This window comes from Phocoena sinus, chromosome 16, assembly GCF_008692025.1.
Source record: "Phocoena sinus isolate mPhoSin1 chromosome 16, mPhoSin1.pri, whole genome shotgun sequence".
Taxonomy (NCBI): Eukaryota; Metazoa; Chordata; class Mammalia; order Artiodactyla; family Phocoenidae; genus Phocoena; species Phocoena sinus.
Genome location: NC_045778.1, coordinates 38154222 through 38179451, shown reverse-complemented (window position 1 = coordinate 38179451; position 25230 = coordinate 38154222). Strand labels below are relative to the sequence as shown.

Sequence of the window (25230 nt, the reverse complement as noted above, 5' to 3'; positions counted from 1 at the left end):
CGCCCCCACATGCATCCCACGGGGACGTTCCACCCACAGGGACTGCACCAGGGTGCTTCAGGCATTCGTGTGGACAAGGCCTGGCTGCCCGGGAGCCCCAGCAGGGGCAGCGACTCTTCATCTTCCCATCACAGCAGTGCTGTCACATCATCTGTTCCGGGCTCCCCACCCTTCCTCATTCGATACTTTCCTTGGTAGACTTCCCATAAACAGAAAGCAACTCCCTGGCTGGGATTCACCTCTTCCCCCCAATAGAGAAATCATCCTTTTGGGCCATTTTATTCAGGCAGACAGTAACAACAACAAACAGGCAGAAACATGGTCCCATTTATTGCATTAGCTTGCAAAGGCTCAGGTGAAGATTTGGCTTTCCCGCCCTGACTGTGAGCCCGCCACCACCCCAGTTCCAGAAGGCAGACTGCTTTGAACGTTGTGAATGAGGACGGAGCCCAGGCTGGAGACAGCCAAGTGGACCACCTCGGAAAAGAATGTGTTCTGAGCCTTTCTGAGGATGTGGGGCTGAGCTACAAGGATGTGGGGTTGGTATGGCAAAGCCTGCGAAACTTGCTACTTTATTTTAGAAATCTGACAGTGGAAGGGGAATCGGGGAGCAAGATATGCCCGTTAAGAGCCAGGAAACGAGACAGCCTCTGTTTTTCTTTTTCATAAAGAGTTCTAGAATCTTATCCGTGGTCTTTTGTGACACTGCCATCTGGCGGAATGGTGTGAGGAAGATAAAGGCCATTTACCATCCCACTGCTCATTTCATCAGCCATGAGCTCCAAGGAAGATCTATCATTTCATTACCATCAGAAAAAAAACGCCATTACCAGCATCCAGACACCTCACCAAAGGTGAGTTCTCTTTGAAAAAAATTTTTTAAAAAATTCATGTTCATCTGAAGGCAATCACAGAACTCTTGGAATGGTTTATGTGAATTTTGTAAATATCTGGTGATTAAAGTATTTCTTTGAGAGTTGATACACTGCACTATCCATTACAGTGTAAATTTTATATTAAACAAGGTGCCAGAGATGGCTCTTGGCTTTCTAAAGCCCTTCCAAGGTCCAAGGGAGGCAGCATGGGAAAGACCACTGGTTTGGAGTCACCAGAACCTGGGTTCAAATCCTGCCCCCACCACCTGACTGCTCTGAACTACTGTTACCTCATCCTTCAAACATGGCTGACCCAGGAGTGCTGGGGAGCAAGTGTAACCACGGGTCTGGAACAGGCTAGCACAGGTGTGGACACAGGGCTCCCTCAATGGGCACAGTTCTAGTTGACATTGACGCTATCCTAGAGCAGGGCTGATTTTCTTTTTACTCTGGGAGGAAGAAGAGTATGGTGTAAAAGTGAAGACTTGCTTCTGGTCAAGACCTGCTTTGTTCTGCCAGTACCACTCTGTAAGATCTTAGAATAACTGTGCCACCTGTGAATCAGATCTCCTGCTCTGTCAGCTCAGGGTTTGCCATGGAGTCTATGGGGCAAGAGTCCAGGCCCCTGGGCAACCAGGGATGGTGTGGAGAAGAATGGATGAGTTCAAAGTCACTGAGGACTAGGTAGGTCACTCTGTCTAACCTGAAGGTGGCCTAGCACGGTGGGCCCACAGAGGACATCTTACCAACCTCACTCCCATCCCGAGACAGGTATCTAAACTCCTCTGGATGACTTCCAAAGATGGGGTACTATCTTCAAGCTGAACTTTGTGTGTGGTCAACCGCTAGGCTGGGTTCAAATTCTTCCCTATTTTGAGAGGTGATTTTTATCTGCGCTGCTTCACTTTAAATCACATCTATGTCCTTGAACTCCTAGAAGTGGTCTGAAGCGTGAGTGCTGCCGTCACGTGGCCTTGGGGCGTTTCCTACTCCTACTTCAGTGCCCATGGCTTGCCTCAGCGTCTTGCCTTTGACTCCGCCCCTTTGGTCCAGCTCCACCTGACTGACACCTCCACTCTACGCTGAGCCTGTCTCCCAGAGTGAGCCAGGGCATAGCCCAGGAACTCACATCTTCCCTAGGGAGCCTGGCAGAGAAGCCTACCAGGGGCCTTCAGAGGGTGGGCTAGTCCAGGCCAAAAGGGTCTCTGCCAAGGGACTCATCTGGCTGGAGGCTATACCCTCTCAGCCCAGGAAGGGATGGGAGATCTGCCCATCCTCCTCCTCCTCACCTCTGGAACTAGCGGGCTATGGCTAGTCCTTAGGCACTAAGAGAGTAACCTCGCAGACATCCAGGGAGGGCCCACAGGGAAACTGGGCCTCCTGAACGAAAGTGGACATGTTTAAAAAGCCTGATGCCTCTCTAAATTCTCCTGTGTCTTTTCTATTTGCAAAACAGTTATGAGGCCATGGTGAAATGGGTTAGTGAGTAACCCATGGGTGTCAAGAAAACACAGACCACAAGGAGAAGAAAATTCACTCATCCTGGCAAACTAGAAACGTGTCTACTAATGGTTTGTGCTGTGTCTCAAGACAGGGCAAGTACTGGCCAGCATCCTGCCCTGCCTCTTGCCTGGGTGCGGCTCTGGGGGAGCATGCTGGGGAAGCAGTCTGTGGGGTGGGCAGAGCTGGATTAGAGGGCAGTTACCTGACAAATTGGTAACTTGTGTACATTTGGAGTTAGAAATGAACATGAGCAAAATTACCAGATTATTACTGCACAACCATGCCACAAACCTGATGCTGCCGATGCATGAAAAGTCTGGACGTTTATATAACATAAAGTTACCTCTAGATGCTGAAACTGAGTGGCTTTAATTTTTATAAGGTTTTACATATCTGTATTTTAAAATGTATTTATCTAAACAAGTGGGACCTAATCAAACTTACAAGCTTTTGCACAGCAAAGGAAACCATGAACAAAACGAAAAGACAACCTACGGAATGGGAGAAAGTATTTGCAAACGATACAATCAAGGGCTTAATATCCAAAATAAACAAGCAGCTCATACAACTCAACAACAAAAAAACAAACAACCGAATGGAAAAATGGGCAGAAGACCTAAATAGACATTTCTCCAAAAAAGAAATACGGATGGCCAATAGGCACATGAAGAGATGCTCAACATTGCTAATTATTAGAGAAATGCAAATCAAAACTACAGTGAGGACCCACCTCACACCAGTCAGGATGGCCATCATTAAAAGGTCTACAAATAACAAATGCTGGAGAGGGTGTGGAGAAAAGGGAATCCTCTTACACTGTTGATGGGAATGTAAATTGGTCCAGCCACTGTGGAAAATAGTATGGAGGTTCCTCAAAAAACTAAAAACCGAGTTGCCATATGATCCAGCAATCCCACTCCTGGGCAAATACCCAAACAAAATCATAATTCCAAAAGATACATGTACCCCTATGCTCACAGCAGCACTATTTACAATAGCCAAGACAGGGAAACAAAATGTCTACTGACAGATGAATGGATTAAGAAGACGTAGTATATACATACAATGGAATATTACTCAGCCATCAAAAAGGATGAAATAATGCCATTTGAAGCAACATGGATGGACCTACAGATTATCATACTGAGCGAAGTTAGTCAGAAAGAGAAAGACAAATACCATATGATATCACTTATATGGGGAATCTAAAATATGATCCAAATCAACATATCTACAAAACAGAAACAGATTCACAGATATAGCGAGCAGAGCTGTGGCTGCCAAGGTGGAGGTGGGTAGGGAAGGGAAAGACTGGGAGTTTGGAGTTAGCAGAGGCAAACTATTATATATAGGATGCATACAGGATGCATAAACAACCAAGTCATACTGCATAGCACAGGAAACTATGTTCAATAGTCTGTGACAAACCATAATGGAAAAAAATATGAAAAAGAATATATATATGTATAACTGAATCACTTTGCTGTACAGAAGAAATTAACACAACATTGTAAATCAACTATACTTCAATAAAATTTTTAAAACTTAAAAAAATTTTTAAAGGTATTTTTCTTGTGTATTTTCTCCCTTAATGTACTGATTTTATTTTTGCTTATTTGTGTTTTATGACTTTCAGATTATTTATTTTCTAATTTAAATTACGTGCTTTTTGAATATTCTAATTAGAAATGCACTAAGTTGTAGGAGTTCACGTAACTTTTAATTTTCTAGTTATCTTCATTTGCTCATTATGTTAAATCCATTTATTGTCTAAATTAAATGATCTATTTTCTTTCATTTTAGATTAAATAGGATGGTGGTGGTCATGTATTTAAAAAATTTTATAGTTAATTATATTTCTAATTTAATGATTTATTATATTTTTTAATTTAAACTTTTTCATTTTGCTTTTTTGTACTTGCCAAAACTTTCATTGCTTGGGTTAAGTTTGCATTTCAAAATATTTATTTGCTAATTATTTAATTTATTTTAAAAATTCAACCTGGGTAATACAATTTAGAGTGTTTTTATATTTTTGTTTCTATATATGTATTTTCTAATTGTTCTACAATGTTATTTTATTATTTGCAAAATAATTTTAACATTTATCCTTTTTGCCAAATTTCTCAATTTCTGGGAATTTAATTTAAAGGAAAAGAAACTGAACAAAAAGACTATAAATGCCCAGATATCTTCCTTGCAGCCTTATTCATGATAGTGCCAAATTGGAAACAACAGGAAAAGCAAAGTCCACCAGAATCAGTATTGCACGTTCATTCAAAATGTCGAGTTTAGAAACTACATACTAGCATTGAATGGCATAATATTAATTAAGAAAAAATCATTATTGAATGTCTGATTTTTATGAGCATTACAGTCACTCTAATCATGGGAAAAGGGTGTAAAGAAAACTGCAAGAAATAATTAAATTCAAATAAATAGATAAAAGACAGCCCTCTCAAAAACCAAAGAGCAGAAAGAATACTGGGGCAAATTACAAGGAAGTCGAATGATATTTCATGGGACTCAATGCTACAGAAGTAAGACATTTGTCCCTTCAAAGAGGCAAACATGGTTCTTTCCCCTCTGTTAGCAACGTCTACTTCTGGAGGTCGCCATGGAAAGCAGCCGTCCTGGTACTGTAATCCCCAGGGCACTGCTTGGGGAAGCCAGGAAGAAGCCCAGTGCAAGCCCCAGGGACCCCAGACCCTGTCCTGCAGACCCTTTCGGCACTGTGTTCTCTCACCTTGCAGGCTGGCGTCAAGATTATGCTAATTAATGCCAGGTCCCAGGTCTCTTGTTGCCTGGTGACTAAGTTTCACAGTTGAGGAGGAAGAACCGGCGGAACAGGGTAAGTTTCCCTCTGGTTGCATTTATTTTACTTTAACTCTGCCAAACTACAACCTCCTCAAACTCTTTTTCTCTCCTCTTTTTGAGTAAGCAACTTTGGAAATGCCTGTTCTCCTGGTGTGCTTTATTTACAAACCCCAGACACCAGCTAATTCATTATGTAGGAGAGGAGGAAGCTGGCCCCGAGCCCCAGGCAGGAAGGGCAGCTAGCTGGGGACCCAGCTGGGCGTTCTCCGGCGCCTGGGCCATGGACAAGCTTGGGAGGTTAGTGTGGGAATCTGTGGGGCTTTGGGGTCATGCTTTATGATCTTTCCAAAGTCTCAGTCTCTTTGAACGTTGTTTCCTGCTCCACAAGCAGGTGGAGACTAGTGTTTGAACTGCTTCCTCACCCACCCAGTTATCCCTTTAAGGAAACTGCAGTGCTCGTTCAGTTAGGAGGCTGCAGCCTGTGAAGGCAACCTCAGCAGACCTCACTTGACTTCTGCTAACTGTGCTGGGGTTTGGAGCACAGTCTGTCTTTTGAGAAGTCTGGAGGCAAACCATTTCTACGAGTGATCCTGAACACTGGAACCCACGAACAAATGGCTGAGTCCTAGGCTGGGCTGGGCCTTGTAAGGAGGGATTCTTCATGGAACACACTAGAATCACGCCTCACGTCTCTATTTCCACAACAGGCAAAGGTAGGTGCCCCTACTTTGAGTCTTTGTGACTTTGGACAAGCTACTTGGCCTCTCTGAGCCTCAGGCACCATGTCTGTCCAGTGGGGATGAAAAACAATAAATAGATCAGGCAGGTGTAAGAATTATTCACAGTGTCTTTAAAATGCCTGGCCCAGAGTAGGTGGTCAGTATAATCCATACACGCAGTCTGAAGGCAGGAACCTAATTTGAATGTGTTAAATTGATTTGTAAATGGTCTGGCACATAGCAGGTTCTCAATACATTTACAAACCGTATGGCTGTTATGTGAACCAGGTGCTGATGACCAGCTCTCCTGTGAAGAAATGGGGAGTCAGAAAGGTCAGGAAACGTGTGCTAAGTCATACAACTAGGGAGGGACACAGCTCTGACTGGTCTTCAAGCTGGGGTGACTCTGGGCTTGAGCCTCAGCCTGGAGGGGGAAGGGAGGAGCTGAGGCTGCCCCTGTCCACTCTTCAGTGGACTCTTTGCCCCTGCCTGAGCCCTACTGTTGTCTAGAGACTGACCTTTAAGGCCTGGTGCTTGGCGGTGCCAGCTTCCTCTTGGGTCTCCCACTGTTGCCCACCGCTCTTCGCTTGGCAACGCTGATGAAAGGGGAGGACTTCATGCTCTTTCCCTCTACCCATCATCTGGGTGGGTCTTCATCAAAGCTAGGTGATATTTCCTGGTCCCTGGTACTCTTAGAACATGAGGCGTGCAGCTGAACCACGCCCCTCCAAGTGGGCATGATGGGCTACCCAGCTGCACCAACCATCACCAGCTTTCAGCTCATGGCCAGTTGGATTCATTGCCAATTTTCAATTTTCAAGCTCTCTACCTGTCTCACATAATAGAACTCATCTCAACCCCCAGAGCCGGGTGAGATAACACACGCATGCCTTCTTTTCAGTGAGGGATGAGCCTTAAGGATGGGGCTTGACCTGGGCTGCTATGAATGTTCCCACAGGATCTAGCTCAGTTTAGGGTAGCGTCTGGAAAACATGATGAGTCAGGAGCTTCCTTGTTGGCCCATAGAGCCAAAGTTTGACGTTGTCAAGTCAAACTTTCATGGATAAGCCAAGTGGCAATGAAGCCCACAGACAAGGGCTGGCTGTGCTTGACTAGCATGTGACTTTGGCAAGGGATGTGCTCTGGGGCTCGGTGCGTTACCTGTTAAGTGGGCTGGATGAATTAAATGAGATAATGCACGCAACGTATTGTACCTTCCATAAAGTCCTCTGTTTTCATCTTCGACCCTCTCCTTGCTGTCCCTGCTCCAGCCACCCCCGCATCTCTTTTTTCTCCCCACTGTTAGGACTTTGCACTTGGTATGCCCCTTTCTAGGGGTGTTCTTCCCCAAATCCTCCCACATGGCCTCTTAGTGTTCAAGTCTCAGCACAAACGTCACCTGGGAGAGGACTTCCCCATCTATCTCAGTCTAAATTAGTCCCCCCCGCCCCCATCAACATTCTCTCCTGACCCTGGGTGTTCCCTTTCACATGATCAGGTTTTATTCTTTGCAGAGCATTTAAACCACCTGACATAATCTTGGCTCTTTTTGTTTTGTTTTTCTTGCTTGATTTGCTTCCTCCTAAAATAGGAGTTTCACGAGAAACATGTCTGTCATGCTCACTGCATATCTTCTCATCTGACCTGACCTGTAGAATGACTCGAGTACAAATTGTTGAACAAATGAATGAATGAATGAGCAAGTGGGTTGCCTGGGCTCTAGCAAGCTCTAGAGGTTAAAAGTGGACAAAGGTATTATCATATCTACAAGTTGCTGTTACATTTCTTTTCTTTTGTTATTATCACTATTATTACTAATAATTTGTGTTTAAAAGGCTGCAAAGACTTTTGTGCTTGGGAATCAGCAAAGATTGTTCCATAAATCCTACATCTGGGATTAATGATCAGTGGGGAGTGCCTTGGGGCTACTAATTTGAGGGAGGCAATCAATATGGTGCTGTTTGGTGACTCTATCAGCATTATTTACCATCATAAAGGTGCCAGGAACCAGATTACCATTCACTGAGTACCCAGTGCACACTAGTCACTTAACATACAGTCATCACTTCATCTACTCTTCACAACAACTTGCAATTTTCTAACCCATTTTGCAGATCAGTAAACTGAGCTCATGATTAAAACCAGGTTGGCAGTGAAGGTGGGGATGGAGCCCAGTTCTATTGGCCTCAAAGCCTCCAGATTCCCTGCTGTCCGAGTGCCTGTCTTCTATTGAGTTACTTTACACATAACAGGAAGGGAACAGACAGAGTGGCTAATACATGGGTAATATCCCTATTTGTAAAATGCTGAAGAGCTTCCCTGTCCTAAACAAAGTGTGGGCCGCTATGTTGCCTTTGTTCACCTCATTCCTAGCAAGTTGTATCTATCTGTCCAAAGTCGCCCGAAAAGGGTTCTCTCTTCTTAATGATAGTCCTGAATGTTTTAGTAATAACTTCAAATAAGCCTGATAAAGACTCAAGGAGGAAAGGGAAACGTGAATTCAGAAAATATTTCTACAGAAAAAGGATTAGAAGTCACAGCATTTTTGAAAGACAGGTGCCTTACATACAAAGAACCCCAAACCATCCTTTTGCACCCTTTTTCTTTAACCTAAAGTATCCCTTTGAAAATGAGACCATGGTCCTTCCAATGCCCTTCACCTCTGGATGGGGGGAAAGTTTAGCTGAGGTTTAAATAAACAAACACACACATTGCACCATACTGCTGTCACCCATATGTAAGAGGCTATGTGGTTTTTATATCACAGTCATCTGTGCTTGACCGAGAGGTTTCAGTGCAGTGGTGGGCTTGCTGGTTCTGAGAGAACATCTCTAGAGGGAAACAAGAGTGGCTGCGTACCACGCCCCCCTCCCCTGACTCTCTAGCATGGCCAAGCTTGTCGGAGACTCAGGAGAGTATGGGGCTGTCCCGGGGCCGGGTTTCCTCCTGGCTCAGGTAGAAATTAGAGAGGAGAGGGCACGGCCCTGTCTGTGGTCACTCTGGGGGAAGTGTAGGGACTGGCCTTCTCTCCTTGGTTTGACACGCCCTGGAGATTCTTCTCACAACAGCTGAAGTATCATTTGAAAAATATGCCAGATCATGTCTGCCCTGGGTTTTGTTTTTTTAAAATCATGTCTTTGGCCTCCCTTCCTTCCTTCTCTCCCTCCCTCCTTCCTTGTCCCACCCTCATGCTGTCCCTCCCCATCCCTCTGTCACAGAGCCTTTCCATCTGGAGCATCCTCTATCTAAAATCCCCTCCCTGCCTCCCTGCATCCTCACTTCCTTCCATCTCTGCTCAGATGTCTTCTGTTCAAAGATGCCCTTCCTGGTCACCTCTTCAAAAGACCACATCTCCCAACACCTCTCTCTTATTTCTTTTGCCCCTGCTCTTTCTGTTCTTGGTGCTCTTTGCCACCTGGTGTTGTTTGTCTGCTTTGGTTCATCTCCCTTTTAGGATGTGAGCAGAGCCTTCATTTAGTTTGCTGCATAAATCAGCGCCTCGTTGATAGTAGTTATCCAATGTGAACTACTGATGAAGAAATGAATTCCAAAGGGCCAGGGAAGGTTTGGCTGTTCCCTTACAGTTGATCCTCAGGGCTCCCCTTCAAGGTATCTCACAACTTCACTGGTAGGCCGGTTTACAGCAAAGCTTTCCTCAGAGCTAGGGACTGTTGTACAGCAAATGCGGGTACCGCACCACGGGGCTGGCCAGTGCACACACAGCTGGGGACACCTGTGTCTGCACCATGTCCACCCCTCAGCAAGTTCTCACAGGGGCCAGATGGGGTCGTGGTGCAGAAAGAATGCACATATCACTGGGCACTTGAGAAATGCCCCCCACTCTGCGATCCTGGGTGCGTGGGTGGCTCTGTGCCTCAAAGGAGCTATATCTCTTTGTCCTCCAAATAAGGTAATTTGACGTCTGCACCTGGGAGGTGGGAATGCCCCAGCAAGTAAGTACGCTGGGCTGTGGTGTCTGAATCAGGGTTCTACCCAGTTGGAATCCTGGAGTGCTGGCTCCACTGTCACCAGTTGTGCTGTCCTGTCCAGCTGTGGCTCCTCCCTGCACTCCATCCCCCACCGTCACAGCAAAGTCCTCCGAGGCCCTCAGTCACCCACATGCCACCCTTCAGAAGCAGCCACTTTTGTTATTCCATTTACGGAAGTCGGGGCTGAAGCTCAGTGAGGCTCCACAGACTGTTCAGGGTCACCCGACAGTAAATGGGGAGCTGGGTGGCGACCCACGTGGGTCTAAAGCCGCTGCGCTTTTTGCCCTGCCAAGCCACTTCTCTGAGCCCAGCTTCCTTATCTGCAATGGAAGCCACGGCTGTGAGGAGAGAATGCAATCGGGTCCGTCTGGCAATAGCAGTGCTTAAACCACGGTGACTGAAATTGAGTTAATGCTCACCTCTTGGGGTTTAAAGGTGCCAGCACTGACTCTGGTGCTTTGTTTTCCGGGTGTCAAGGTTGCCTTGTGTGCTTTGAATGTGTTGGTTGATGAACAAGGCGTTTCTAGTCTGTTAAACTAATAATCTTAACATTTTATTTTAATTGTAAGGCACCTATTCCCTTCTGTTCCTTTAACAAATCCAATTTAAACAGAGTACCTTCAGAATTACAAAACAGATGCTATTAAACCAATAAGAAACCATCATCTTTTGTTATTGGGCCATGTGACCCCCTGGGAACTTTTGCTCCAAATAAAAGTTGAATTCTTATTACCGGCCAGGGGGAAGAGGGCAGTTTGACAGATAACGGCTTCCCAGGCAGCACATGTGCAGACCCACACTGGTGCTGAGGATGCAGAAGTACACAATATTAGGGGTAGAGGAAGGTACACACGCATAACATAAGATCCTGAGCACTGCGTTGATCCAATTAACCAGATAATTGCCAAATGAAGTGAACCTGATAATTTCCACACAGACACTCTGTGTGCTGTAGCTCTGATGTCATGGAAAGAACATCCCACCCAGAAGCCCTGGAGTAAGGCGAGCGGTGTGAGCTTGGATAAATCACTTTACACCCACGCCACCCCCAGGTCCTTATCTTTGGGTGGGAGGAATATTCCTACCCCAGAGGAGAGCTGTGAGGACTGAATGAAATGGTGAACTGGAGGGCGCCTGCTGTGTGAAGGAGGCATGAAGGGCCTCTAAGGGCTGGTGGAGAGAATGTGTGTGCTGGGGGCTGTAGGGGGTGGAGCGCATCGTAGGACCCACACTCGGAGAAGGCCTGCTGTTTGGGAACCGCGGAAGTGCATCTTACAAGTGTTAGGTGTCCAAGGGAGCCCACGCTGTGAAAATCACACTTCTGGTGGCTGCACACAGCCTCTCAGGGCCCTGCACAGCCGGCAGCCCTCCCCCCCCCGCCTCCCCACACCGGCCCAGGGCAGCAGAGGGCCGGCTTCTCTGGTGGGCACGTGGGAATGCTGTGGGCCAGGGTTCTGGGCGAAAACCTGCATCTTTACAGGAAGCTCACACCATGGGGGCTCGTGGGGACTGGAGGGGCCGAGGAACAACAGATTCCTGTCTCTATCACCGCCCACTTGGGGCACAGGCCCATTAAATGAACTGGCTGGTGGCATTACATGTACCCTTTAAACTGTTCCTCTCTCTCTACCTCCTTCTCTCCTTGTCAATCTCCACGCTCTTACACTTAAATGACTCCACTAATGCTAGTAAAATATGTTTAAAATCCGTATTATTCAGCTACATTCAGATATACACACATATATATATCTATGAAAACAAGCACCCCACACGTTGGTCCCTGGACAGTGGGATAACAGGCAACAAGCCTAAAGAAAAGGCAACAGAAGGAAAAGAGAGGCAGGATGGTGTAATGGGATGATCACAAACTTTGGTATTACACACCTAGGCTTGTAGGTGTGTAATAGCTAGGTAGCCTAGGTTTGGCTGAGCTGTGTTGTCTTGTGAACTTGGGGAAGGCACTTGACTTCTTTGAGCCCCAATTCTCCTATATTAAAAATAGGACTGACACTTTGCATAATTACTATGGAGATTAGAGATACAGAAATGGTCCAGCAGCATGCTTGCAATAGTTACTTTGGTACATATCACCTGAATGAAGAGTAGTAAGTGGCTCTTGACATTGTGAAGCATTTCCAAAATTGATGTCGGAAAACCCCCATAACTGTGGGGTCCCTGTAAGACTCCACCCCCACTGTCCACATCTCTCTCCTGCTGTCATTCTCTCCATCATCTCTGCCAGGTGTCTGGTGGCAGTATTGCTGTTAGCTACACAGAAATCTTTCTGCCTCTAGTCTGTCCCCTTCCTAGCAATCTGTCCTTCTGCTCACAGGAAAGCAGGGCTTGATATAATGTAGCTGGGGGCAGAGGTGGAAAAAATAAAACCACTTAATGGTTATACCTCCAGTGAGTCTATACTCCAAAAAGCACACAAAATTGTAAAGCAAGTAGTAGAGCACACAGTTCCTGGCCCAGAGTGGGTGCTGGACAAACAGTAATTCTTTCCTCCAGTTCAGATGATGCCTGAGTTGAACATTCGTGCCTGTTTTAGAGGTCTGGCAGAGCTTCTAGACACAACCACTCAACAGAGAGCCCCGCAGTGACCACTCACGTCTCCACCTGCCACAGGCCTTTTCACATGAACGAACAGCTCATTCTGGGAAGGGGTGGAGGGCACAGGGAGTGATCTGAAGGCTCATGGGAAGTCACAGCAGAGGCGAGGCTCTCCCCTTACATATCTAGTGAATGGGTCTTATGAGAGTTGGGAGAAAGAATAATGACGTTTGAATGAGTGACTTCACTGAGGGAAGTTTGCATTACTTCCCCTTAAGAGATGTCCCACAAGCAAAAGACATTTCTCATCCACATGGCAGAAAGCTTGTTATTAAGTTAGTCCCAAATATTGACGGTGACTTTGGGGGTTTCAGTTGTACAATATGTCTATCCTGGTCTCAACGCATCGGTGAAAAGGGTGAAGTAATTATTGTGAGATTGTGTTAGCAAGATGTTTAAAGATATCAGATATATATAAACAAAGTCAGTCTTAAAAATATACATGAGGGCTTCCCTGGTGGCACAGTGGTTGAGAGTCCGCCTGACGATGCAGGGGACGCGGGTTCGTGGCCCAGTCTGGGAAGATCCCACATGCCGCGGAGCGGCTGGGCCTGTGAGCCATGGCCGCTTAGCCTGCACGTCCGAAGCCTGTGCTCCGCAACGGGAGAGGCCACAACAGTGAGAGGCCACAACAGTGAGAGGCCTGCGTACCACACACACACACACACACAAATATATATATATCTATATATACATGAGTGTGAAGCATCAGATAAATTCTAGTATCATAGTGCAGATAATGATCTTACAGCTGAAAATGCTTGCAAATATTCTGAAGGCATTAAAATATAAGTTGCCGTTACATTTTTAATTTAGATATCCATGGGGTGTCCCACCATGCTGTTTGATTCACAATGACTAGACAGAAAAAGTAATTAGAAATTAAAGTCAAACCAACTGGTCCAGTTTTCCTAAAGTATAAAAACCAATTGTACAAGACAAAAAGTACATTTAGAAACTTCTCATATTTGGGTTTCCAAGCTGTTCATGTGAAATGAAATCTATTATTTGACTACCCATCTATCTGTCTGTTCATTTATCTACCTATCCATCTATCTGATTATCTATTGACATTTCTTTCTCTCTATAGTTGCCAGCTTCCCTGGTGTGGACTGATCCCACGCTGATATTTGAGGATGCTATGAATTGATAATAACAGTTCATCTAATCAGATTTAGTTGTATTGAAAGATCATCAGTTTCACACTTCTTTTGCCAATACTTACTCTCCTACCCAACGGGCAGACCTGGGCAGGATGCCGACCGTTCAGAGCTGTATAAGAAAAGGGGTGTCCCTGGGCTTTGGGGGCTCCCGGCACTGGTCTGCTTCTAGTGGTTCTCACAGCTTAGAGGGGTCAGAATGGACCCTGAGCAACACACCCTGCCCTCCACAACCAAAAGCAAGGGTCCCAGCCAGGTAAAGCGGCCCTGAGGAGAAGCATGAAGAGGGCGGGATGCTTCATCTGGCCCGGGGCTGTCTGGGGGCCCAGATGCACTGAGGAGGAGGGGAGCTGCTTATCCCGGCCAGCCCCTACTTTGCCTGCAGGTGATGAATGAATGAGCAGGCTGAGCCAGAGGACCTGGTGGGGAGAAGCTCCTTAATGGAGCAGTCCCTGTGGACAGCCCCATGCTGCTTCCTCCCCATCAGTCATCAGAGAAGGGAGGGCTTCTTACCATGGGAGGGCTGTGGGGGACCAGGCACAGCTGGGCTCACCTGGCTGGATCTCCAGTCTACTGGAAGCATCCTTCCCATCTAGGCCCTTCTGCCCATACTTGATGTGTCTGTCCTCCCTCAGCTGAACTTTATCTTAAATACAAGAAATACAAAAGACAGCCTAGGTTTTTTGGGACTCGGAATTTGGCCGCCAGAATCAGTAACAACCTAGATTTTAGCTCTCTGAGCTTAGAGACTGGCCCCATTTACTGTTCACCTGTATAAATAACACACAGGCTTGGTACCTAGTAGGCTCTCGATATACTTACTGAATTGAGTGTACAAATGAATGAATGAATGCAGGAATAAGCACATGGAGTTGGCTTAAATTAGTCCCAAAGAACTAACAAGGATCATGGACAAAGGAAACTTTACTACTTTTTCAGATCCATGGGATAGAGCTGTCAAATAAAATACAGAACTATGCAATATTTGGGATATACGTATACTCAAAACTACCCACTGTTTATCTGAAGCTCAAATTTAACTGGGCATCTTGCAATTTTATTTGCTAAGTCTGGCAACCTTACCATGAGAAATCATTGATAAACATGATCAGAACTCAGGCTCCCCTGATCTCAGTCCATATTTTTTTAAATTAAGATTCTAACTCAAGTGCAGTAGGACAGTTTTTCTGATATGTCACCTTGTGCATAGCTGTACCCCGCAGTGTGCGTGTACATACACATGGTAGACACGTATACATACCCAGCAGTGCCCACATGATACACGTGTGGATGCCCTTCACAGGGCAAAACAAGCCTGAGTCGGGGCATGAAAAAGTCACAGACTTCCAAGCCAGGCTGAGAACGACAGAAATAGACTATGGAGTCCCAAATATTTTTAAGTTTTTTAAAAAATTTAAATTTACCTACAGCAAAGTTGCTTCTTTTGTATACAGTTCTCTGAGCTCTAACATGTACAGCTTCACGTAACCACCACCACAGTCAAGGTACAGGCAGTTCCAACACCCCAGAAAAGTCACTTGTGCTGCTCTGTTGTTGTCAAACCTTCCCCATCCCTATTCCCTGGCAACCACTGATCTAGTTTCTGTACCTATGGTTGTGACTTTTCCAGAATGTTGTATAAACGGAATCATTCATGATGCAGACTTTTAAGACTGTCTTCTTTTACTCAGCAAGATGCTTTTGAGAGTCATCCAAGTTGTTGCATCTATCAATAGATTTGTTCTCTTTATGTTTAATAGTATCCATTATAAGGATAAGCCACAATTTCTTATCCATCCACTGAAAGACCTTCAGGTTTTTTATTTCTGTTTTTGGCAATTATGAAGAGAGCAGCTATAAACACAAGTTTTTGTGTGAACATGAGGTTTTAGTTTTTTTGGAGGGTAAATACCTAGCTGGGGGAATGCTGGATCATATGATAAGTATACAGTTAATTTTATCAGAAATTGCCAAACTTTTTCACAGTGATTGTACCATTCTGAACCCCCAGTAACAATATATGAGCATTCTAGTTGCTCCACACCCTTGCCAAATCTTTGTATTATTGGTTTTTATGTTTTGTTTTGTTTTAGGCATTTTAGTAACTGTGCAGTGGTATCTGTGATTTTCATTTGCATTTCCCTAGTGACTAATGATAACTGAGCAATGCTTTGTGGTTTTGTGGGCTTACTGGCCACTCATATAACTTCTATGGTGAAATGTCTCATTAAATCCCTTGGGCATTTTTTTTTTTATTGTATTGTCTTCTTTCTTACTATTGACCTTGAGTTCTTTATAGATTCTGAATACTAGTCCTTTGTTGGATATGAATTTTTGTTTGTTTTACAGAGCAAAAATTTCAAATTTTGTTGAAGTTCAATTTGTCAATATTTTCTCTTACGGGTTGTACTTTTGCCAAATTCAAGGTCATGAAAACCTTCTCCTTCGTCTTCTTTCAAAAGTTTTATGGTTTTACATTTTACATACCTATGATCCATTTTGAGTTAGACTTAATTTCATCAGTTCGAGATTCAATTTTTTTGCATATTGGATAATCAATTGTTTCAACACAATTTGTTGAAAAGTCTGTTGTTTCTCCATTGAATTTCTCTTGAACTTTTGTCAAAAAACAATTGACCATTTTGAACATATTTATATGGATCTAGTTCTGGACTCTGTTTTCTATTCCACTGATCAATATACTATCCCTTCATCCATACCACATTTTGTAATTACATGATAAGTTTTAAAATCAGGAAGCATGAATCCTCCAACTTTGTTTCTTTTTCAAAATTGTTCTGAATTTCTAGCTCCTTTTCCTTTCAATATAAATTTTAGAATCTGTTTATTCATACATACAAATAATCCTGCTGGAATCTTTATTGGAATCACATTGATCTTTAGACCAATCTGGGATGAGTTTACAACTTAACTACATTAAGTTTTTCAGCTCATGAATGGTATGTTTCTCCATTTATTTAGATCTTCTTTGCTTTGTTTCATCAGTGTTTTGCAATTTTCATCACAGAAATCCTGCACTTTTTTTTTTACTTACGTGAAATATACAAGTGTTTAAATTTCTTTGGAGCATTATTATTTCTCAAATTTCAGTTTCCAATAGCTCATTGCTAGTATACAGAAATTCAGTGGAGTTTTTTGTGTGTAAACGTGTATCCTACAACCTTGCTAAACTCACTAGTTAGTTCCAAGAATGTCTTTTAAACTCTGTAGGATTCTCTACCTGGACAAGCAGCTCATCTGTGAGAAGGACAGTTTTATTTCATTCTTTCCTATCTCTATGCCTTTTTTATTAAATAAAAGCATTATTACACTGGCTAGAATTTCCAATATAGTGTTAATAGGAATAGTGAGAGTTTACCTTCTTGCCTTGTTCTCAAACTTAGTGGAGAAAGCATTCAGTCTGTCACCGATTATATTAACTATAGGGTTTTTCTTTTTTTGTGGGGGTCCTCTATCAGGTTAAGGAAGATAAACTGGATTACTTGTTTGCTGAGAGTTTTTTCATGAATAAATGTTAAGTTTTGTTACGTTTTTTCAGCATAGATATGATCATGTATGTTTTTCTTTTTAGTCTGTTAATGTGCTATATTACTTTGCTTTCTGAATATTGAATCAACCTTGCATTTCTACTTGGATGTCATGTATTATTCTTTTTATATACTGGTGGATTCAATTTGCTTTTTTTTTTTTTTTTGCGGTACGCGGGTCTCTCACTGTTGTGGCCTCTCCTGGTGCAGAGCACAGGCTCCGGACACGCAGGCTCAGCGGCCATGGCTCACGGGCCCAGCCACTCCGCGGCATGTGGGATCTTCCCAGACCGGGGCACGAACCCGTGTCCCCTGCATCAGCAGGCGGACTCTCAACCACTGCGCCACCAGGGAAGCCCAATTTGCTAATATTTTGTTGAGAATTTTTATGTTCATGTTCATGAGGGATATTGGTCTGTCGTTTTCTTTCTTTGTATTGTCTCTGTGTGATTTTAGTATCAGGGTAATGCCGGCCTCAGAAAACAAGTTAGGAATTGCTCCCTCTTCTATTTCTGAAAAAGTTGGTGTAAAATTGGTGTTGTTATCTTTAAATGTTTGGTGGAATTTGCCAATAAAACCATCTGAGCCTGGAGGGTTTTTTGGGAAGCTTTTCAACTGTGAATTCAGTCTCTTTAATAACTATAGGTCTTTAAGGGTTGTCTATTTCTTCATGGGTGAGATTTTATAGTTTACAGTCGATTTCATCTAAGTTTTTCTCTAAAGTTGTTTGTACTATTCCTTTATTATCCTTTTAATGTCTATGGGTTTTTAGTCCTATCCTCTCTTTAATTATTGATATTCATAATTTGTGTCTCCTCTTTTTTTTTAAAATCGTACACATAGCAGCACTATTTTAAAAAATTAATTAATTAACTTATTTTTGGCTGCGTTGGGTCTTTGTTGCTGCACGTGGGCTTTCTCTAGTTTCGGCGAGCGGGGGCTACTCTTCGTTGCAGTGCACGGGCTTCTCATTGCGATGGCTTTTCTTGTTGCGGAGCACGGGCTCTAGGTGCATGGGCTTCAGAAGGTGTGGCATGTGGGCTCAGTAGTTGTGGCTCACGGGCTCTAGAGCGCAGGCTCAGTATTTGTGGTGCACAGGCTTAGTTGCTCCGCAGCATGTGGGATCTTCCCGGACCAGGGCTCAAACCCGTGTTCCCTGCATTGGCAAGTGGATTCTTAACCACTGCGCTACCAGGGAAATCCCTCTTTTTTTTTTTATTTCATTGTCAGTCTGGCTAGATATTTATCAATTTTATTAAACCTTTCAGTGAACAAGCTTTTAATATCACTGATTTTCTCTATTGTCTTTATCCTTTTAATTTTATTGATTTCTGCTCATCTTTACTATTTCCTTTTTGTGCATCCTTTAGGTTTATTTTACTCTTCTTTACTACTTTATTTAATGTAAAAGTCTGTTATTGATTTGAGACCTTTCTTATTTTTTTAAATATTCCTAGTATGAATGTTTAACGCTATAAATTTTCCTCTAATCACTGCTTTAGTTGCATACTGTAAGTTTTAATATGTCCTATTTTTATATTCAGTTCAAAATATTTTCTAATTTCCCTTGAGATTTCTTTGACTCATGGAGTATTTATGAATATGCTGTTTAATTGTTAACTATTTGGAGATTTTCTAGTTATTCTGATATTGACTTCTAACTTAATTCCATTATTTTTAGAGAACATTCTTTATATGATTTCAATTCATTTATATTTGTTAAGATTTGTTTCATGACCACGAATGTAGTCTATATTTGTGAATGTTCCATGTGTACTTGAAAAGAATGTGTATTCTGTTGCTGGGTAGAGTGTTTTATAAATGTCAATTAGATCCCACTGGTTGGTGGTAACGTCCAGTTCTTTATCAATGGTTCTCATCTGGCAATTTTGCCCCTCAGTGGACAGTTGGCAATGTTTAGAAACATTACTGGTTGTTCAACTAGTGGAGAGCTACTGGCATTTAGTGGGTAGAATATTCTTACTTTCCGCTGCTAAACATCCTGCAATGCACAGGACAGGCCCTTCCCCCATCACCACCCCATCCCTGCCAACAGCAAAGAATTATCTAGCCCAAAATATCAACAGAGCCAAGGTTGAGAAACCCCATTCCTTGCTGATTTTCTCTCTAGTCCTACTGATTACTGAGAGAGAAGTATTGATAGCTCCAACTCTAATTGTATATTTGCCCATTTTTTCTTTCAATGTTATCATTTTTTGCTTCATCTATATTAAAGCTCTCCTGTTAAGTACATCTTTTTCCATTCTTTTAGTTTAACTTACTTTTGTTTATTTAAAGTGTTTTTCTTATAGAGGGCATATAATTGGTTTTCTTTTATAATCCATTCTGAAAACTATCCATTCCGATTGCTCTGGAGACTAAAATATACATACTTATCTTTCTACAGCCTACTTAGAATTAACATTTTACCACTTCCAAAGCAATGTAAAAATCTTACCTACCTTATAGGTGTCATTAACTTCCCCCATTATGTTGTAGTTGTCATATGTATTCCATCTACATACATTGACAGGTATAATTTTTGCTTTCAACCATCATTCGTATTTTAAAGATTTTAAGAGGAGAAAAACAGCCTATTATATCTACCACATATTTACATTTCCATTGCTCTTCCCTTATTCTCAAGGTCCAAGCTTCCCTCTAGTATTGTTTCCCTTTCATCTAAAGACTTCTTTTATCATTTCTTCGATAGCAGCTCAACTAGTGGCAAATCTTTTTATTTTTCATTTATCTAAGAATGTCTATTTTGCCTTCATTCATAAAGGATGTTTTTATTTACTGTCTGGCTGACAGTTCTTTTTTTTCAGCATTATTTTAAAAATATTTTTCCAGTACCTCTGGCCTTCCCAGTTTCTAGTGAGAAACCTGTAATAATTTGTATGCTGTTCCCCTGTAGGCAACGTGTTGTTTTTTTCTTTAATTTTTGCTTTTATTATGAGCAGTTTGATAACATCTGAATGTGGATTTCTTTGCATTTATTTAATCTGTTTGCAGTTCACTGAGCTTCTTGAATCTGTAGTTTTTATGTCTCTCACCAACTTTTGGAAGTTTTTACCCATTTTTCCTTCAAATATTTTTCTGCACCACAAGCCTTTATCCTCTTCTTCTTCTTCTAGGATGTATCTTTATATCTATATTGATATATACATGTATATTTTGAGCAGGTAGTCACAGGCTACAAGTTCTGGCAAACCTTCTGTAGATTCTGTAGACTACGTTTATAATGTCCATTCAGTTTGCAAAGAATTTACAGTACTATTCGAATCAGCCCTTCATGTTGCTATCCAGGCACCAGTCTGAAACCTGCACAGTGCTCAATTCACAAAGCCTTTGGGTTCAGGGTTTGGGAGTAGGTACTCAAGACCCTGTTCAGGGTTTGGTCTATTCGTGGGCAGCTCAGGGTGTATATCCTGGAGTTCATATACAACTTTATTAAACTCCCTCCTCTTTGCAATCTCCCCAACACTTTGTGGTTCCCAGGAGTTGCCCTCCCCTCCTTGGTCTTCTGGCTAGAAATCCAGGGAACTTGTTTTCTAAATCTGTTGTGTACTTCCTGTCACAATTTCTCTCTCCAGGGCCAAGTAGCAGTGGGATAGAGAGAAAAAAAGCAAACTTCCAAACACTTGGAACAACAGTTTGGTCAAAGACAATGGTTCTCCCTGTTTAGAGTTTTAAGTGCCTGCATGCCTGACTCGAGTGATACAGGATTGCCTGGGGCTGAGGCAGAAGAGAATGGAAAAGATGAATAGAAAAAAAGGGATCTCCCTCACCCTGACCCTAAAAGGCCCCGTCTCCCTGTCCTTGGCCAATGAGGGAGGTTTTTGTTGGAAATCTGTCATCACTGGTGCAAAGTTGGTCTTACTTTGAGTTACTTCTCCAATCTGCCTTATACCATTTATCTTCAGAGTCCTTGGGCCTTTTGCCGCATTCAGTGGGTGAGACAGGCAGAGCGCACTTACTCCATCTTAACTGTGACTGGAACCCCAGCTTTCATTTTTAAACAGCTTTGCCCCATCTGGTTCCACACAGCTGTGTAATACAGATATTTCAATACTGGTGAACACAGTACTGTCTTTGGTAACCAGCCAATCATGCCTGAATGTGGTCGGTTCACTGTTTCTAAAGAATAGGTTCAGCTTACGAGGCCCGCTCCAAAGAACATCAATGCGGCTGAGAGCTGAGAATACTCTCATCGGGCTATTGTGGAGGGTTACATCCATCTCAGGAGGCTCTGATCCAGTAGGACTTGCATAGGGTGGAATCCTCAAACCTTCAGCCAGGAGTGGCAAGAGCAGGATTTATAATAAGCATGTGGGAGGCATTTCTACCTACTTGCCTTTGGCACTGAGGATTACTGTACAAGGAAAACATGTGATACTAGGCTCACACAGCCTGACTGCTGGTGCTCCATGTGTTACACAAACATGGTTCCTGATAAAGGGCCTGGATGATGAAGTAGAGAAAGCGCAGAGCACCTCTCCCACCCATCCCTACTGGGAGATGGAGGAAGCAGTGCGAGCATTTATCTCCTGACAGCACGCTTCTGTCCAGAGTGGGAGCTTGGTCCGAAATAGCGTATCAGCAAGCAAGAGACACCAAGCTGTAGAAAAGAAAAGAGCCTCTAGAACAGGCAGGCCGCTTGCATCCTCCTCTTGACTGTAGACCTTCCTCACTCCTGAGCCTCGGTCTTCTTCTCTTTATAGTGGAGATAAGCCTGTGGATCTTGCTGGATTGTTGAAGATTAAAATCAATATGTGCAAAGTTCCTGATAGTAATGTTTAATAGTTAACATTATCCAGCATTTACTATGTGCCAGACACTGCTGCAAGCGCTTTATAGTTTAGATAATTTACACTCCCTTAGAGTCCTAAATGGGAGCTGTTTTCACAAATAAGGAAATCGAGGCACTGAAAATTTAAGCAAATTATTTATGGTAGAACTGGACTTCTAAGCAAGCACTGTGAGGCCAGAAACTACCCGCCACTCTGTACGTTCTACTTCTCCGATGGCAGAAATCTGTTATCACACCTATCGGTGCAGAGGTGTCTACAGCTGGATCTCAGTGTGAAGAGTGTGAGGGGAGGAAGACAAGGTGGGTAGGAGGTGAGAGAAGGCAGCATTCTCTTCAATTCTGCCAGGCTCCACCCTGGCCCCCTCTTCCGTGCTCATGGGCATGGTGTAGGCACATTTTCCTACCTGGGGGCTGAGCAAAGACTTCTCTGTGCTGCTTTTATTTGCACTGCAGTTATAGTAGCCAAGGCCTGACTAGTTCCTCTGGGTCCAGAAGGAGAGGAGGGGTGTAATACACAAGTCATTCTTAACTCCCACCTTTATTCCCTTATATCCAGGCTATGTTGCTTCTGAGAACTCAGCAGTCCCACCCTAGGAACTTGTGGGATAACTCTAAGAAAAGACTAGATTTAAGTGAGGGTCTGGGAAATGGCAGATATCCAAGACATTATCCCCCGACCCTCCCCACACACACCCAGGAGGGGGAATATGTGAAAGTCCAGGACAATGGAGAGATTCCTAAGTCGGGGAATGGCACAGCCAGAGGGGAGTTGAGCACCCTTCAGGCCAACCCTGAACCTCCCATTTTACATCTGGGAGCACTGAGGTCTGAAGAGGGCATTCAACTGCTGAAGATCTTCGGCTAGGATATTTCTGCTGATGACCTAATTCCTCTCCACTCCCCTCTTTCTCTCCTTTCAAACCATTAGAAAGTGAAGCATTATGATGTGGGGGGAGTCCAGTACCCTTATGTCATCTCCTAACTGAATATCTTTTCTCTTCTTACCAGAGTCTATCTTCTAGCAGTTTCATGTGACTTTTTTCTCTAACTGATCACCAGTCAATCAGAACAACATACTTCAAACATACCCCCTTACTAAAAGAACATGGCCAAGGGCGGGAAACGCCCCAAGGGTAAAAAGATCACCCTCAGCGTGGCCAAGAATTGTATCAAGATCACATTTGATGGGAAGAAACGCCTTGACTTGAGCAAGATGGGAATTACCACCTTTCCCAAGTGTATTCTGCGACTCAATGATGTAGATGAGCTCAACCTTAGCCGGAATATGATCAGGAAGATTCCTGACTCAATCTCCAAGTTCCAGAACCTGCGGTGGCTGGACTTGCACAGCAACTATATTGACAAGCTCCCTAAGTCCATCGGCCAGATGACCTCTCTGATCTACCTCAATGTCAGCAACAACAGGCTGACCACCGATGGGCTGCCTGTGGAGCTCAATCAGCTCAAGAATATCCGCACTGTGAACTTCGGTCTGAACCACCTGGACCGCGTTCCCACCACGCTAGGCGCTCTGAAGGAGCTCCAGGAGGTGGGGCTCCATGACAACCTGCTGAGCACCATCCCCAACAACATCTCCAAGCTCCCCAAGCTGAAAAAGCTCAACACAGAGCGAAACCCCTTTCCCAAAGCAGAGGAGTCAGATACGTTCATAGATTCCATCAAGAGGTCGGACAACCTATATCTGGTGGAGGAGAAGGATCTATGTGGGCCTTGCCTGAGAAAATGCGAACAGGCCCAGGACAAGCTGAACAAAATCAAAAGCATGGCCACGGTGGAACCGAGAAGGGCCATCTTTTCCAGTTTGGTCTCACACAACTCCATGGCCAATGAATCCCAGGAAGATTGGAGGTGACCTGGGACCCTGACCCTAAGGCAGGAAGGGAAAAGGGAGGGAGGCAAGATGACAATGGGCTACATCCTCACAGAACTGAGGGATTCTTCCGTTACTGCGATTAGCTCCTCCAGCCAAGCCCATAAAATACCTTTCCCTACCTCCTTGGCTTGTGATTTTGTTGACTGAAGGGCTTTTAGTTCTTTGCCACTCCGTACACTTCTGTCTTCTCTGCATGCACACACCCGCACATACAAGCACAATGAGTCAGGAAAGGGACATCTGTCTTACTTCTGCCCCAGAACTCTCCTGCCTACAGCCCGTGGCCTGGGCAGCTGATACAGCCAGCACACTCTTAGTCTCATTATCACACATTTCTGGACCAACTACCAGCTCCCCAGTGTGGAGCCTGTTCTACTGGAATGCTTTGGGCCAGGCTTCAAAAGTCAGGCATCTCTAAGCATGGGCTGGTAGGCGGGCAGATGGACATATAGTCTTGGGAAGGGGACAAAACTGGACCACAGAGATGGGCAGATATTATCATTAAGTATTGGCATTAACATCTTGGGCTCTAAGCAGTCCTATCCCTTTCTCTTTTCTGCACTTGCGTAGTTTGCTCTAGGAGCTTTCTAGACTAAACCTGCAAGCCCTTGACTGGCTGTGAATGAATGAGGTTCACTCCCATCTTATTATGTCTGATGTTTTTCCAGACCTTTGTGGAATAAGGAAAGAATGGGTGCAGCTAGGGGTTGGTGTAGTCAATAGATAAACACCTTACTAGGCACTGTGCTAGGTGCAGGGACTGTGTCCAACGGGGGAAAGCTTGTCTTGCCCTTTGCAACCTGTAGGGAAGACAAGTTGAAAGAAGACTTTGTTCCTTATAATGCCATTGTTTGAGGAAGTTAGGAGATCAGAGCCTAGTGGTGTGCAGGGCCAGCCTGGCATAGAGAAAAAGCCAAAGGCTCTGCAGTTGGACAGATCTGAGCCCAGAGCAGCTCTGCTTCTTACTTGCCATCTCCCTGGACATTTTACTTAGCTTTGGTCCTTTCATCTGTAAAGTGGGAGTAATACCAGCCCAACTCCAAGCGTTGTCATGCGTCTCAAGCAGATAGCTCACAGAGTGAGTACTCAGTAGAAGTCTGTTCTCTCTAAGAACTAGAGCTCGGTGCATCTTAAAGCTGAAATACTACTCTGAACAGTGTCTTCAGTCACTCTAGATCTGTTGGTAGAACTCACACTAGCTGAGAACCTTCCCTGTACCACTCACTCACACCTTTATACTGCCTAAAAGAAAGGGATCAAGGAAGATATCCTTAGGAAAGTTTTTCGTTGTTGTTTGTT

At 43.8% G+C, this 25230-nt stretch overlaps 2 protein-coding genes across 7 annotated transcripts in view; one reads left to right on the top strand and one right to left on the bottom strand.

Moving 5' to 3' along the window:
• The window catches only part of WDFY4 (WDFY family member 4), a 277338-nt gene that overhangs the window by 38862 nt on the left and 213246 nt on the right, over positions 1-25230 (bottom strand). The window lies entirely within an intron of this gene.
• Positions 763-24049, top strand: LRRC18 (leucine rich repeat containing 18). Its single transcript, XM_032608331.1, has 3 exons — positions 763-854; positions 5132-5229; positions 23046-24049. The coding sequence occupies exon 3, from the start codon at positions 23143-23145 to the stop codon at positions 23908-23910; it is 768 nt and encodes a 255-aa protein (XP_032464222.1). The 5' UTR covers positions 763-854; positions 5132-5229; positions 23046-23142; the 3' UTR covers positions 23911-24049.

Bases quoted from the DNA above. Each gene is read 5' to 3' on its own strand.
- LRRC18 (XM_032608331.1), top strand. From the start codon at position 23,143: ATGGCCAAGGGCGGGAAACGCCCCAAGGGTAAAAAGATCACCCTCAGC.